Raw genomic sequence first — 12782 nt, 5'->3', positions numbered from 1 at the left:
GTCTCTCTTTCTCTCTCCCTCCCGCTATTCTTTTTAAAGAGGAAAAACAAGAACACAGGAGATCACACCAGGAAGGCAGGATATGCCCACATGTCAACAAACCCTGCACTTATTGGTTCCCCCGCTCTCCACATGGCCACTTCCAAGCAAATGAGCAACTGTTGTTATCTCACATCTGCTCCCATGAAGGCCAAACTCTCAGGGGACAAACTGGAGTCAAGTTATTACACTCATTATTACACTACTTTTTAAAAAAAATACTTTTGCACTATGTAAGTGCCAGTGAGGGATTCCCACAGTCTGATAACCTTGAGTTGAAAAAAATTTATGTTTTAGTTTCAAAATAAAAATGTACAACATAATCTGACTGCTTTTTCCCCCCAACAGCTTCACGTTTCCAAATTGGTTCTATCTAGAAATATGAAAGAAGATGTAGCAGCTGTGCACCAGCTGACCAGCAGTGTGCAGCAACAGCTTGCTGAGGCACAGCGCTACATAATTCATTCATTCATCTCACTGAACCTTAGAAACGGTTCCCAGAGAAAATTCCAGCAGTTTTAAAGCTGCAACTTCTTTAGAATCATGTTTAGAGCTACAAATTTAGATGAAAACGTTTTTCAAAGTCCTACTGGAAACTAATTTGCACCATCGCCAGGGATTAGCTGCGCCCATTTTCATACCAAAGAGCCTGTTAAATACTTTAAAGCAGCTGAAGTGGTCATTTGTGGAAGTACTATAAAACCAGGAAGCCTTCCTTTAGCCAGCAACAGGTGGGGCAAGGGCAGCACTCTATGCTCTTATTCAGTCAGCTAAAACTTCAGCCTCTCCAACACTGTGGTATCTCAAACTAAAGCAAGACTTTTCAAAATGTCAGCATACCTTTTTACCAGTAACAAATGATGTACAAACTTAGCGTTTTCTAGCCACACAAGAGTATAAAGCAGTGACTGCCTTCAGATGAGACAGATTGGTTTGGTCGAATACGAAAGAAACAAGTTCTTGAATTTCCTTTGATGAAGCCTCATGCACCCAATCCAAGTTATGGAAAATCTTCTTGGCTTGAAAAGATTGCAGCTGTTGGACAATGTGTGGGATGACTTCTTAAGATAAAACGCAAATGCTTTTCCACACAGCTCTGCTTTCATCTCAGACCAAAAGAGCGATATCTGCAAAAGTTCTTTTGTTCTTTTTTTTCTTCAACTCTGTGTTTGAATTTCCAGACATTAAGAAGATTCTGTGGCAGTAAACAAAATTTATAAAGGCTCGGAGAGGGCAGATATATATATATATATATATATATATATATATATATATATATATATATATATATATAATTGCACTGGTTGATGTAGCTGTAACAGTCATGAGGTTTTGGTGTCTGAATTCATTCCTGAACCGGAGGAACGGTTTCAAAGCACAGGAAACTTGAGCACACCAGCAGAGGGCTGCCTGCAAGACACCATTTACTTAAAAGGAACATTCAGATGCATTGATGTTCTGCACCCATCCCCGCCCCCTCCACCCCTCCAACCTCTTGACTAACTGCAAGGCAGGAGGGCACAAATATACAGGCATGTTCCTCTGAGACCCTTTGATCATGTGGCTTTAACTATCTCCCCTCAATCATTTGTGAAATAACTCAAAATGCACCAATCCGAATCAGCCAATTTTCTCCTGCAGCCAATTTTCTCCTGCGCTGCTCTGATCGGTTAAAGGCAGGTCAGATGCATCAGGACTAATAAGTCCCATCATTTCTAGTCTTCAGACACACTAACCAGCGGCTAGTTTGAGCACTTTCAAGCTGAACAAAATTCTGATAAAGAAGGTTGCATGTGTTTTGAGCCGAAAGCCGGGATCCTTCTGGACACTTTTCTAGTTTGTGAAAGGTGAGCAGTTTGTGAAATGTAAAGGTTACCTGTAGGTCTTCTCCAGCACTTCAGCTGCTGTCCGGATAGTAGCAGTGGCCCTCAGGTTCTTCGCAGACAGTCCCACCACAGACCCCAAAGCTTTCGCCTTCAGGTCACTGCAACTCCACTCCTCTTCCTCCATGAGAGGAGGAAGATATCCGCACATCAGCTTGAGGCTGCCCAGCCCGCCATGGTTCATGTAGGCGGCGTTCTCGCAGCCAGTGCGCACGTATTCGAGGTATATGTCAGAGGTCAGGAACATCTGGTACGCGTTCTCCTCCATGTGGGACTGGATCTCCGTCTGCGCCTGGTCGAACATGGCCGAGTCTATCTGCTGCTTCTTGATACTATCCCTTATGAAGGTCTTGGTGGCCGGTTTCAGCTGCTTCGCCACCACGCTGTTGTTCTCGATGTACCGCTTGAAGATAACTTTGGCAACTCGCAGCGTTTTGGTATCCTTTAAGTCCATCTGCCGGAAGCCGTTGCAGGCGAACCAGAAGTCCAGCGCGTCGACGCAGCGCTCCCGCTCCAAGAAGGTCCTGAACAGGTGAGCGCCGTCCAGGTCGCCCAGGAGGAAATGCAGAGACTTGGTCCACCGAACGAGCGGCGAGTCCGGGGACGCGCTGCCCTCCGGCTCCCCGAGTCCATCCTCGTTCCTCCGCGGCATGGAGCCGACAAGAGCGACGGCGGCGGCGGCGGCAGCAGCGTCGGTGGGGAGATCTTTAACTTTACTCTGGGCTCTCATTTTGCCAGATCTGCTCGGGTTGCAGCATGACGCCTCTCCCTCCTCCCCCGGCACCGGAGGACGGGGAGCATCTTCTCGGAAGCTACCGCTGATGTGCTCCGTGAGCGCCCTGCTCATGGCTCCGGCTGCCTGTGTGAGAGTGCCGCCGTGGTGCCTCCGCTCCAGCTTCCAAAGCTCCCCCCGCCCCCCACCTCCCAAAAAAAAAAAAAAAAAAAAAAATCCTCCTCGCTCACTCTCTAAAAGCAGCGGGGGAGCTTCTCAGCTCCTCTTCACTCTGAAACACAAAGTATTGATCTAATCAAAGCCAGATCCTGCCTAAACTTCAAAAGACAGACATCAAGTAAACAGTCCCTTTCAAAAAAAAAAAAAACATAAAAAAAAGAGAGAAAAAGAAAGAAAGAAAAACTAAGGGTTCACAGATAAAGGGGTAAAAAAATGAAAGCCCTTTTTTATTCTCCCTGGTTTGATTTATCTATTTATAACCTAAATGAGAGATCAACTGCAGCGCCACATTCTCGTCGTGCATTGATCTGCCACATCAAAACCGTTTCGGCGGAATAATCATCTCGCACACGGCAACTCTCCTCACAGAATCGCACGCTATAGCGGCTTACACGTGTTCTCCTAACGAGTCCGTGTCACAGGCTTCAACTCCAATTAATTCCCAATCACACACGACCACTCACTTCCACTTGTCCGCGCAGGCTCCCCCCACCCCTCCGTACGCACCGCGGCGAAACTTGAGCGGAGACGTTGTCTCTCCACCGTGCGTTGATTATTATCAATCAGAGCGGGAGATCACAACATGCTTTTTTATTTATTTTTATTTTTTTTACAGTCCGGAGACGTGTCTGAGCTACCAACGATTGTGAGGAAGAAGATGAAGAAGGTGGAGGAGGAGGGAGGGAAAAACTGAGCGAAAGCTTGGGAGAGCGCAGCCACAAGGACAAGTGGAAACGGATGGCGAAGTAACGCACCAAACAGCATGTAAACAAAAAAAAAGAACGAAAAAAAAAGAAAGAAAATGTGACATACCATGGCAGAGTAAATCGGAAAAAAGCCCGTGAAAAAGTGAAGAAAAACAAAAAGTTGAGCTTTTAGTCCATTTGTTTTTTTTTTAGATCAGTCCAAAACTCTCCGAGTGGTTATATAGTCCCCCAATAAGAGAAGAAATCGGCGTCGGGCGGACTTATCTCCGCCGCCCCACATGCACGTCAGGGAAGCGCTGGAGGTTTAACGCGCTCCGTCCCATTCAACAACTGACCTCAGAGGAGGCAGGCGCTGCGCCTATGTAGATCGCTGGGGGTGTCAAAAATCTGAAAGAGGGTGGAGAAGAAGAGGGGTCACACGGTTTTTTTTTTAAAACTCGGTCAAAAGAAGAAGCAACACCGCCCGAGAAATACTCGTTTTTTTTTTGTATCTCAGCCACACATTCATATATTCACGCGCTCCTTCTCGCTCCTCACCGAAAGCGCGCGCGCGCACACACGCGCGAGCTTCTTATCTATCACACCGTATTTCTCGCCCACAAACAAGGAACACAGCCCACATTTCTCAACTTCAAAGCTGAGGAGCAGCACATCAAAGCGGCCGAGAGAGGGGGCCTCTGGAGCCGCTTCCCCGCACAACTCACCGTCCATGTTGCCGCTCCGATTGGAAAAACGTAAAAGTGAAGTAAATACGGTCCCAAACAGGCGGTCTTGGCTTCGCTGCCCGTCCTGTCGCTCGCGTGCGAGAAGTTTTAATTCAGTCGCAAATGAAACAGAGCCGCGTGTCGGTCTGTCTACCGCAGGTAGGTGTTTGGAGAAGTCATGGCAGGCGGTTGAAATCCTCCCGGCTGTTTCTACACCAACTGGGCTAAAGGTTTAAGTGCGGACTTCAAAGTGAAGAACCGCTGGCCTGGTCCCGGAAGAGACGTAAAAAAAATAAAAATTCAAAAATGCTGCGTCCAGTCTGCGCAATTAGAAGCGAAATAAAGCGAAAAATGAACCACCGGGGGGCGAAATAATAACGCTCAGCACATGATTAATGTAGTGAACAGTTTTCCGGGCAAATGTCTACTGTCAAGCGTCACAAGTGAGGCGTTTGTTCAAACTCGTACACACAGGGAAGGACTCAGTTGTCTGCCAGGACCTTATCAAAGAAAGCAATCTTGAGCCAACTCCCCGAGGCTTTGGAGCTTCACAAGTATTTGATCCACCTCGCCATGCTATTATTCTCACTGTCTTTCTGTTACAACACCAAGTTTCAACACCGACACAAAGCAAACAAAAGCAAACGGTGTGTTGACTGCGACCTCCTTAAGTGACAGGAGAAGGGTCAGCCGCGGCATTTAGTTCTTGTTTTTTTGTTGTTGTTGTTGTTTTTTTTTTTACAATGGTGTCCCTTTCTGTTGCCTTTCTTATTTTCTTATCATCATGACCTGCCTAATTAAAACTTTTCCGATATGTGTTTTTATTGTACAGTAGCGGTTCTTGAATGAATGGTGGCCTGGGCAAGAGCCCCTCCTTCTCGATCCCTATTGCAGCCCATGCTGCTTAAAGCTGCAGCTTATCAGAACAACAAGGAACTAAAGAAATGTTGTTCTCTTTGTATAAGAGGGTTTTCAGTCGAGATGGACAAGGTCGATATGTAAACGCTGTAAAACCATTTTTGAATAGCTTTGACTTTTTTTTTTTCACTCGTCTCAAGCTAATTAATGCCAAAAAACAAACAAACAACAACAACAACAAAATGTTGAAAATCTCTTTCTCAGCAAGATATCACATCCAACTTGTTTGCGACTGGTCGTAAGTTTGGTTTCAGTCCAATCAAACTTATGTGACGTTCAAGCAAGTTGATTCCGAGTGGCGGATGATTCATTCCAGTGGAATACTGTGTTTTTGCTCCCTAAGTTTTCACATGGCAGAATTGCCTGAACTACAGAGGGAAAATAAACATGGTAATATAAAGGGGTCATTAGTTGAGCTGAATTCTGTTTTGGGCTTTCATGTGGCCTCGGACCTTGGCACTGGCGCACACAATGATTCGAAACTTATTCTTTAAGTTTTGGGCCCGCTTTAATAATCCTGTGGAGTGAAACTGTCAAATAATTTACATATTAGTCACAGGATTTTAGCCACAAAGATGTGAGTGTAACACACTCGCCAGTTCCACATTCAGGGGAAAATGGCACAGCATGACATTTTGATTGAAATTGGACACAGAGCAAAGGCAAAGAGCTGTTCTCTAGTCTTTTAATTCACATGACTTCCCTAATGTCATTGTGACAGAATCTTAAAGAGTGGGTTAGACAGTGATCCAATCCCATGGTACTTCAAAGGCTATATTGTCCCTTTGATGTTGAAAATCAACTTTAAAGGAGGATATAATTATATAAGTCAGAGGATTCAAATTCACAAAACTCCCATGATGGTACAGGACAGGACAGCTAATGAAATCCAGCTTCTCTGAGGTCACTAAAAGATGATTAATTCATGCTGAGCTTTAGGAAGCTGGGAAAGAAACATAATGCAGAAACAACAAGGTGCGCTTAAATTTGTGTGAAATATTTGCCTCTTAAGTCATCTGCTTTGGCAAATATATATCTCCAATATATATATTTTAGCTATTGCTGTTATTTGGATGATTGTAGTGTATCTGTCCAGGTTATACCTCAACTTCATATATACTTTAAGTATATCCTGAAAAATCATCCATATATTGTTTGTCATCAAAGCAATATGATAAGATTATTTGTTTGATTAGCTTGATGTAAACAGCATGTTATCCACAGAACCTCTGCGCTTCTGTAAAGCGCTATCACCAACTTGTGATGACCAAAGTCAAACCAGTTAGCTCCACCATCCATGCACCCGCAGTGCCTCATGTCCTAATCCCACCACAATGCTTCCAGTCAACCCCAGAGGGAAGAAGGAGGAAAAAAATCTAATTACTTGACAGTCAGAAAGACAAACGTCGCCCCATGCCCGTTGCGCACTATCGCATATGCAAAAGCGTGGAATAAATAGATGGAAACAAACAAACAACGGCTTCATTTTGTTTAACAAAGTGTGGCATGCATTTGAAATGAACCCCCTTCACTGGTCCTTAATGAAACACAATGTGGGTGTAACTTGTCAAAATCAAAAAAAAAACATTCAACGGGGTAGAAACATTTTCAGTCAACTACTGTGCCACAGACACTCCCTCCTTTACTTCTTCTTTTTCTAACTGTTGCGAGATACTGAACCCAAGAGACCACACCTGTTGACCGCGGAGAGGGAGCGCTCTTGTGTGGAGCGGCAACAAAAGTGCGAGGTCGCTCTAAACTATCCACAAGAAACTCCTTTTTGAAGTTGACCTCGCCCTGACCCCTTTGTAAGGACTCCAACCAACTCGCTGGGGGGAATCCAAATGCACTAAAAGCACAATACAGGAACAAAAGTGCTGCCACCGACAGGCTATGAAGCCCCCCCAACCCAATAAAACAGGGTGACCTCAAGGCTAATTGAGAGCTCGTGATCTGGGAGAAATTAAAGGCATCTGGTAGGGCCACCGCAAATTGGAAATGAAACTCGTCTTTAATTAGAGCCTCCCTTACATGGCGAGGGGGAAAAACGCTCATTTCGCTCCTGTCGGCAGAGGTGTCATCAGGACGCACAGAAATAGACAGAGGAGTTAAATGATGGCAGTGGAATGGAGGAGATGATTTGTTTGAAAGAAATTGTCTTCCCTCCTTTTTTTGTTGTTGTTGTTGTTTGTTTCTCTCTCTGTTTCCTTTTTGGCGACGTCGCTGCCGAACTGCGGAAGTCTTTGATGGTGCATCATTAGTTGCATCAGTCAAACGTAAGGCCTGCATTCAACCCCCTTTTTGTCACTTTTTCACAAGAACCTTTGGATTTTGCATCACGTCGCAGCCAACAGCCTGTGTTCCCTCATCGCGGACAATAAATCCCATACAGCTTGTGTTTTTGGGGGGATTTTGTTTTTTTTAAATCACTCTTTGCGCTTCACAAAATCCCCATACTTGCACTGAAATAGCACAAGAAAAAAAAAGAAAAAAAGAAACACAGACGAAAGGGTGGATAATTGCAAATAACCCAAAATTTGAATGTTCAAAGGCTGCGGAGGGTTGGAGTGATAATTTTGGCTGAAGCATCACCATAAACACTAATAAAATTAAGTGAGTCTGTGGGGATGAGGGGGGCGTGGCCAGGCCTCCCTTTGAACAGACCCTGTGATCAGTTCCCCCTCTCAATTAGCGTATTGTCCACTTCTCCTTTCAGCTGGGAGGGAGGGGGCATTCTCCCCCCCCCAGCTTTCCTTTGAAGTGATTATCCCTTTATCTCAAGCCTGAGCGAAGAATATCTTGGGGGACAATGGCAAATTAAAGCCCATATGGAGAGAAGCGTGAATGTCTGTTTTGTAGGCTCTGAGAGAAACGGCAAAACGGAGAGAAATAAACAGGGAAAGGAGGGAGGAAGGGAGGAAAAGCGTGGTAAACAGCATCGTTCCCCTCGCAGATGTCAACACGGTCCCAGAAAAAAAAAAAAAGTAGAGCTGACACTTGTAGCAGAAAGAGAGTTGTTGGAGAAGCTGAAGGAACTGCGAGGAAGAGGGCTGGTGGGGGGCGGTGGCGGCGGTGAGGGCATCTATCTGCTCTGACAGATGGAGAAAGACAGAGGAGCAGGAACGGGGAGATAGAGGGATGAGTGTGGAGAAGTAAGAGGAGTGCAGTTGTCAGCAGAATCAGATGGCGGTCAGGCAGACGGGCTTGAAGGAGATACAATTAAAGTGTGGAGTTAAGACGGGCTTTGAAGTCAGACATGGTGCATAAGACCCTTAAAGTTTGAGAAGCCAGCCATTCATTGGCTTGTTACGGCCTGTTAGAGGAGCATTCCTCTTTAAAGACCCAATTTGACAAAAAAACAAACTCTTAATGTCAACTTAAGGGAGAGTCTTAATAAATAACTGGTGAGGAGAAACAGGTGAAGTTGCCAGTCCATAGAAAAATGAGCAAAACGTCAGGGTCATCTTCTGAAGCTCATTTGAGAGACTCAATAATAAAACTGGGTGAGTGAATGTCTGTGCGCTGAGGATGAATAATCACTAACTTCCCCCCTCTCTCTTTTCTTCCCCCTACAATCCTGTTTATCGGTGGCTTAAAAGTTTAATAATGTGCAGAAACAATGGCTGGGATGCTTTGTCTAATCCGTCTTGGCTGCACTCAAACTCCACCTCAAACGTGGGTAAATGTTTGCCAAGGCAGACAGACAGAGTCTGTGTGTGTCTGCGTTTCCAAGGTGTAATTCAGTTTGCACAGTTTAATAAACACCACTGGCATGCTAGACTGCATCCTCTTGCTCTTCCAATATGTCTTGGTATATTTCACATTACAAGATATCTCTGATGTCCTTGGTACCATCAACACCGCATGCACCTTAATTCACAAACTCAAGCAAAAAAATGTTCCACAAGTCTCCAAAAACATATAAAATGAGTTATGTTGCATTGGATTTTATTAATCACATGTATTCAGCATGTTTAAGGAAGATTTAGTGTGTTTTGAAATAAAAAAAAACATTTCAAGATTAGGGCACACTATAAAATCTTGTTTTTTTTTTGAATGGATGCTTAAACAAAACTTAAATTGACAAGTCATATATAATAAAATGCAAACACAAAACAAGTCTTTATAACTATTATGAGAAAAAGCGTTTTCTGGTGAGGAATAAATTAGGAAACTCCCCACATTTATTCCCACTTTAAATGCACTTGATGGGAACATCATCACTTTAAAACTCAGCCACTTAGTTTGAACCAGATATTAGTAGAGAAACATAAAATTGTCCCGCAGAAACGCCCATTGGGACAAAATACATTGTCAGGAAAAACAGGAATTGCAGTGTCATTACCATGGTGTGAGCGAGTTAAGTGGGACACAATCATGATGTTAATGTAGAACATGTAATAATGATTAAATGTAAAGCGATCTTTTACCGCTGCTGGACTTTAAGCAATTACATCGCCTTTGTTTTAATGATTTTAATGGTTGCATTGAACCTTTTTTTCCTTGTTCATTTCAGATAAAAATCTTGATTGGACTTTTGTCTAAAAAAATTATACAAGTTAAAAAAAACAAAACATTTTATTTATGCAAACTGGGTTATTAACACAAGCTGAAGCTGGTAAACCAAGTAACAATTTGGTTATTATAAATGTGGAGATGTTAATTAATCTCACATAGACAAAATGTGACATATCCAACCCACTTTTGCGCAGATAATATTTTACTGACACATCTGACCGTTATTACAAAATAAATCCAACTAAGCTGTCTTTTTCTGCTCTACTTCTGAAATAGAACAGAAAAAGTCAAGAAGTCTAGGTAAGTCTAATTACCTAGAATTACTTCTAGGTAATTAGAAGTAATTAGAAGTATTTCTTCATGTTGCCTTCATGAAGAAATAGGCAACAACACTGCTATGGGGCTGTATCACTATTTATTTTAATACCATTAGCACTGAGCATGACAGTAAAAGAGGTAAAAAAATAAAATAAAATAATAATCCAAATTTCACTACAGCAAAGAACAGCATTATTTGGGTCAAAAAGTTTTAAAACTTCTAGTTTTGTCTGTCCATACCGGTTCTTAACCTTTTTTTGAGGTACTGAGCCCACCAGTTTCATATGCGCATGCATTGAACCTTCTTCGTGATAAATAATATGCTTTTTTTCACTGGTGCACAAAATGAGTCATGCATAAACATCACCTCGCTCAAAGAACAAAACCAACACTGTGCATGAACTTGCAGTAAATTACGGTGTTATTTTATTCTGGCCTCCCCCCCCCAAAATATTTCGGGCCCATAAAATAATTTCAGCCCCCAAAAATATTGTTTTTCCTATTTTACAAATAAAAAATAAATTTAGATTTTTTTTAAGAATTAAATTTTTTTTAATAACTACAATTTTTTTTATTTTTTTTATTTTAATGTGTTTTTTATGTCGTTTGGAATCCACAAAACACTTTTTTCCCCACTTTTCCCCATCTCCATGCAGCTTCAAGAAGTGTTCCCTTTGTTTTGCCGGTGCGAGACCAGAGTTGGTCAACTTGGCGTTGCATGTCTTGCAGATGGGACGCTGACTCCCGTCCCGTTCCGTTCCGTGATACACGTGAATCCATGTTCTACATATTCGTCGGACCACTTTCTTTTTTGCTCGACGTGTTTAGTATGGATCAAAATATTAGTAAAATCATGCTTTTCTCTTTGTTAACAAATTGAAAATCACCTTTTGCCCTCTGTTAGGCTTAATGGAAGATTTGTGGTTTCATGTTTCTCCTCCACCCAGTCTGGAAATTCTTTTGGAGCCCACGGTATGATGGACTTCGTTAAATACAAGAATGTTGTTGTGATATATGGTTGCAAATCTTGTGACTTCAGGTAGAGTATTGGTACTTTTCTTCCCTATCTTTCAGCAGAATGATTATCAAGAACATATTGTAGAATATGTAGAATATGCTTATACATATTCCTACATATGTTCTCACATGTCAAACTTTCTTCATGATGACTTCAGTCTCCTAACCTAAATCCTGCAGAAATCCCACCAGGTGAGCAGGGGAGGAAAGAGAGCAAAAGAGAGAAACCACAAGAGAGTTCAGGTGATTCAGAGAGAAGTATTGAGCACGGTTTGTCTTGCTCTGTAGGTTTCTACCTTGTTTTTAGCACAAGACTAAGTTGACAAAACTTTACTTTGGACAACATGGAGCACTTGGTGAATCAATTGGTGGAGCAGCTACACCATGTGCCTTCCCATTCTTTCTTGACCCTGGTTGTGTAATTATTGTACAATAAACCCCATTGGTGCCAATAAAATACCTAAAACGTTATTGACAATATTGTTTCAATAAATAAATAAGCTGAAAATGAAACATGTCCCTTAACATTTTCAATGTGAGGATAGATGGCTGCACTAAAACAACAGAAGAAGAACTAGAAATCTGATTTAACAAGTGGGCTTGACAGACTGCGGGAAGGACACGCTCAGATAGCAGACAGCAGGATGGAGACAAATTACTTTTATAAACAGCTCTTTACTCTTCTCCACACTTCTTTCCACGTTTTACTTCTTTGTTCTTGTTCACATGTCACAAAGCAAACCAATCAAAACCTAAGGCTAAGCGAATGGACAGATTACACCAGAGAAAATTCAAGAACTCCTAACTCCAACTTCAAAATCCGAATGGGGTAGATTGAATGTCTAAATATGTAAACATCAACAGTAAGAACATACAACGTGATTGTGTAAGTGCCAAACATATTTGAACAAGTTATGCTAAGAATTAACTTCTGACCTCTGCACTCATGCAACACAAAATAAGGCGACTGTTTGTCGAGCTCCTGCTTTAAGCGTCTATTTAAGACAGTAGTACTGGGCTGTATTTATATAAAACATGCAATCAGTGCCAGGAAGACGTGACTCATTTGAAAGAGATACCGGAGAATTTTGTTTACACCTGAGACTAAAACATGCCACTGATGAAGGCTATAATTTGGATATTTTAGACCATCACTCTGACACTGCTGAATAAAAGAGATGGACAGAGTTTGGTAAAAACATGTAGTATTGTTAGTAGATGCTTTTTGGCAGCGTTCTTAAATACAAGAAGACAATAAATCAATGAATTTATGTTCACTGCTTGCATTGTGGACATCAGTTGTAGACTGCAATGCCAAAGCAAATAGACTCTGGCTAATTTGAGCAGCAAGTCAATGTATCATCATGACTGATTGATGAGTTCTACTCACTGGATGGTGCACGACGCCACTGTTTATATGATGGCAACAAGGAACAGGGAAAACACCATGAAACAAACAGAGAGGTGACAACGCTTCTTTGTCTGAAGAACAAGTGTTACAGACGGTCCTTGTGATATCAGCATATCCACGCCCTGCATGTTCGGTCACGCTCCAACTAAAAGGCACGAAAGATGCGTGGCGGTGTCGACACAAAGTCAGATTCCGTGAAACAGACCAAACAACCGTCTGTATACACTATTAATCAAATATTCCATTACCATCCTCACGGAAAAGACTGGTGTGTGTTGTTACGTTCAACCCTGTTTTTTTGTTTTTTCATTCACA

At 42.4% G+C, this 12782-nt stretch overlaps 1 protein-coding gene across 2 annotated transcripts in view; it reads right to left on the bottom strand.

Moving 5' to 3' along the window:
* LOC129367353 (axin-2-like) overlaps positions 1 to 12782 on the bottom strand; it is an 89021-nt gene that overhangs the window by 16021 nt on the left and 60218 nt on the right. Inside the window, exons 1-3 of one of the 2 annotated variants that reach the window (XM_055041726.1) lie at positions 4286 to 4676; positions 3688 to 3968; positions 1916 to 2926 (exon numbers count right to left, since the gene is read on the bottom strand). In XM_055041726.1, the coding sequence (XP_054897701.1) occupies positions 1916 to 2769 (854 nt within the window). In that variant the 5' untranslated portion in view covers positions 2770 to 2926; positions 3688 to 3968; positions 4286 to 4676. Of the gene's footprint in view, positions 1 to 1915; positions 2927 to 3687; positions 3969 to 4285; positions 4677 to 12782 lie in introns of those variants that run through there. The other variant, XM_055041725.1, reaches the window with a different exon arrangement.

Source organism: Poeciliopsis prolifica, unplaced genomic scaffold (genome assembly GCF_027474105.1).
Source record: "Poeciliopsis prolifica strain line A6 unplaced genomic scaffold, Auburn_PproV2 SCAFFOLD016, whole genome shotgun sequence".
NCBI classification, from domain to species: Eukaryota; Metazoa; Chordata; class Actinopteri; order Cyprinodontiformes; family Poeciliidae; genus Poeciliopsis; species Poeciliopsis prolifica.
The sequence above is the reverse complement of the archived record's forward strand: the minus strand, read 5'-3'. Positions and strand labels throughout refer to the sequence as shown.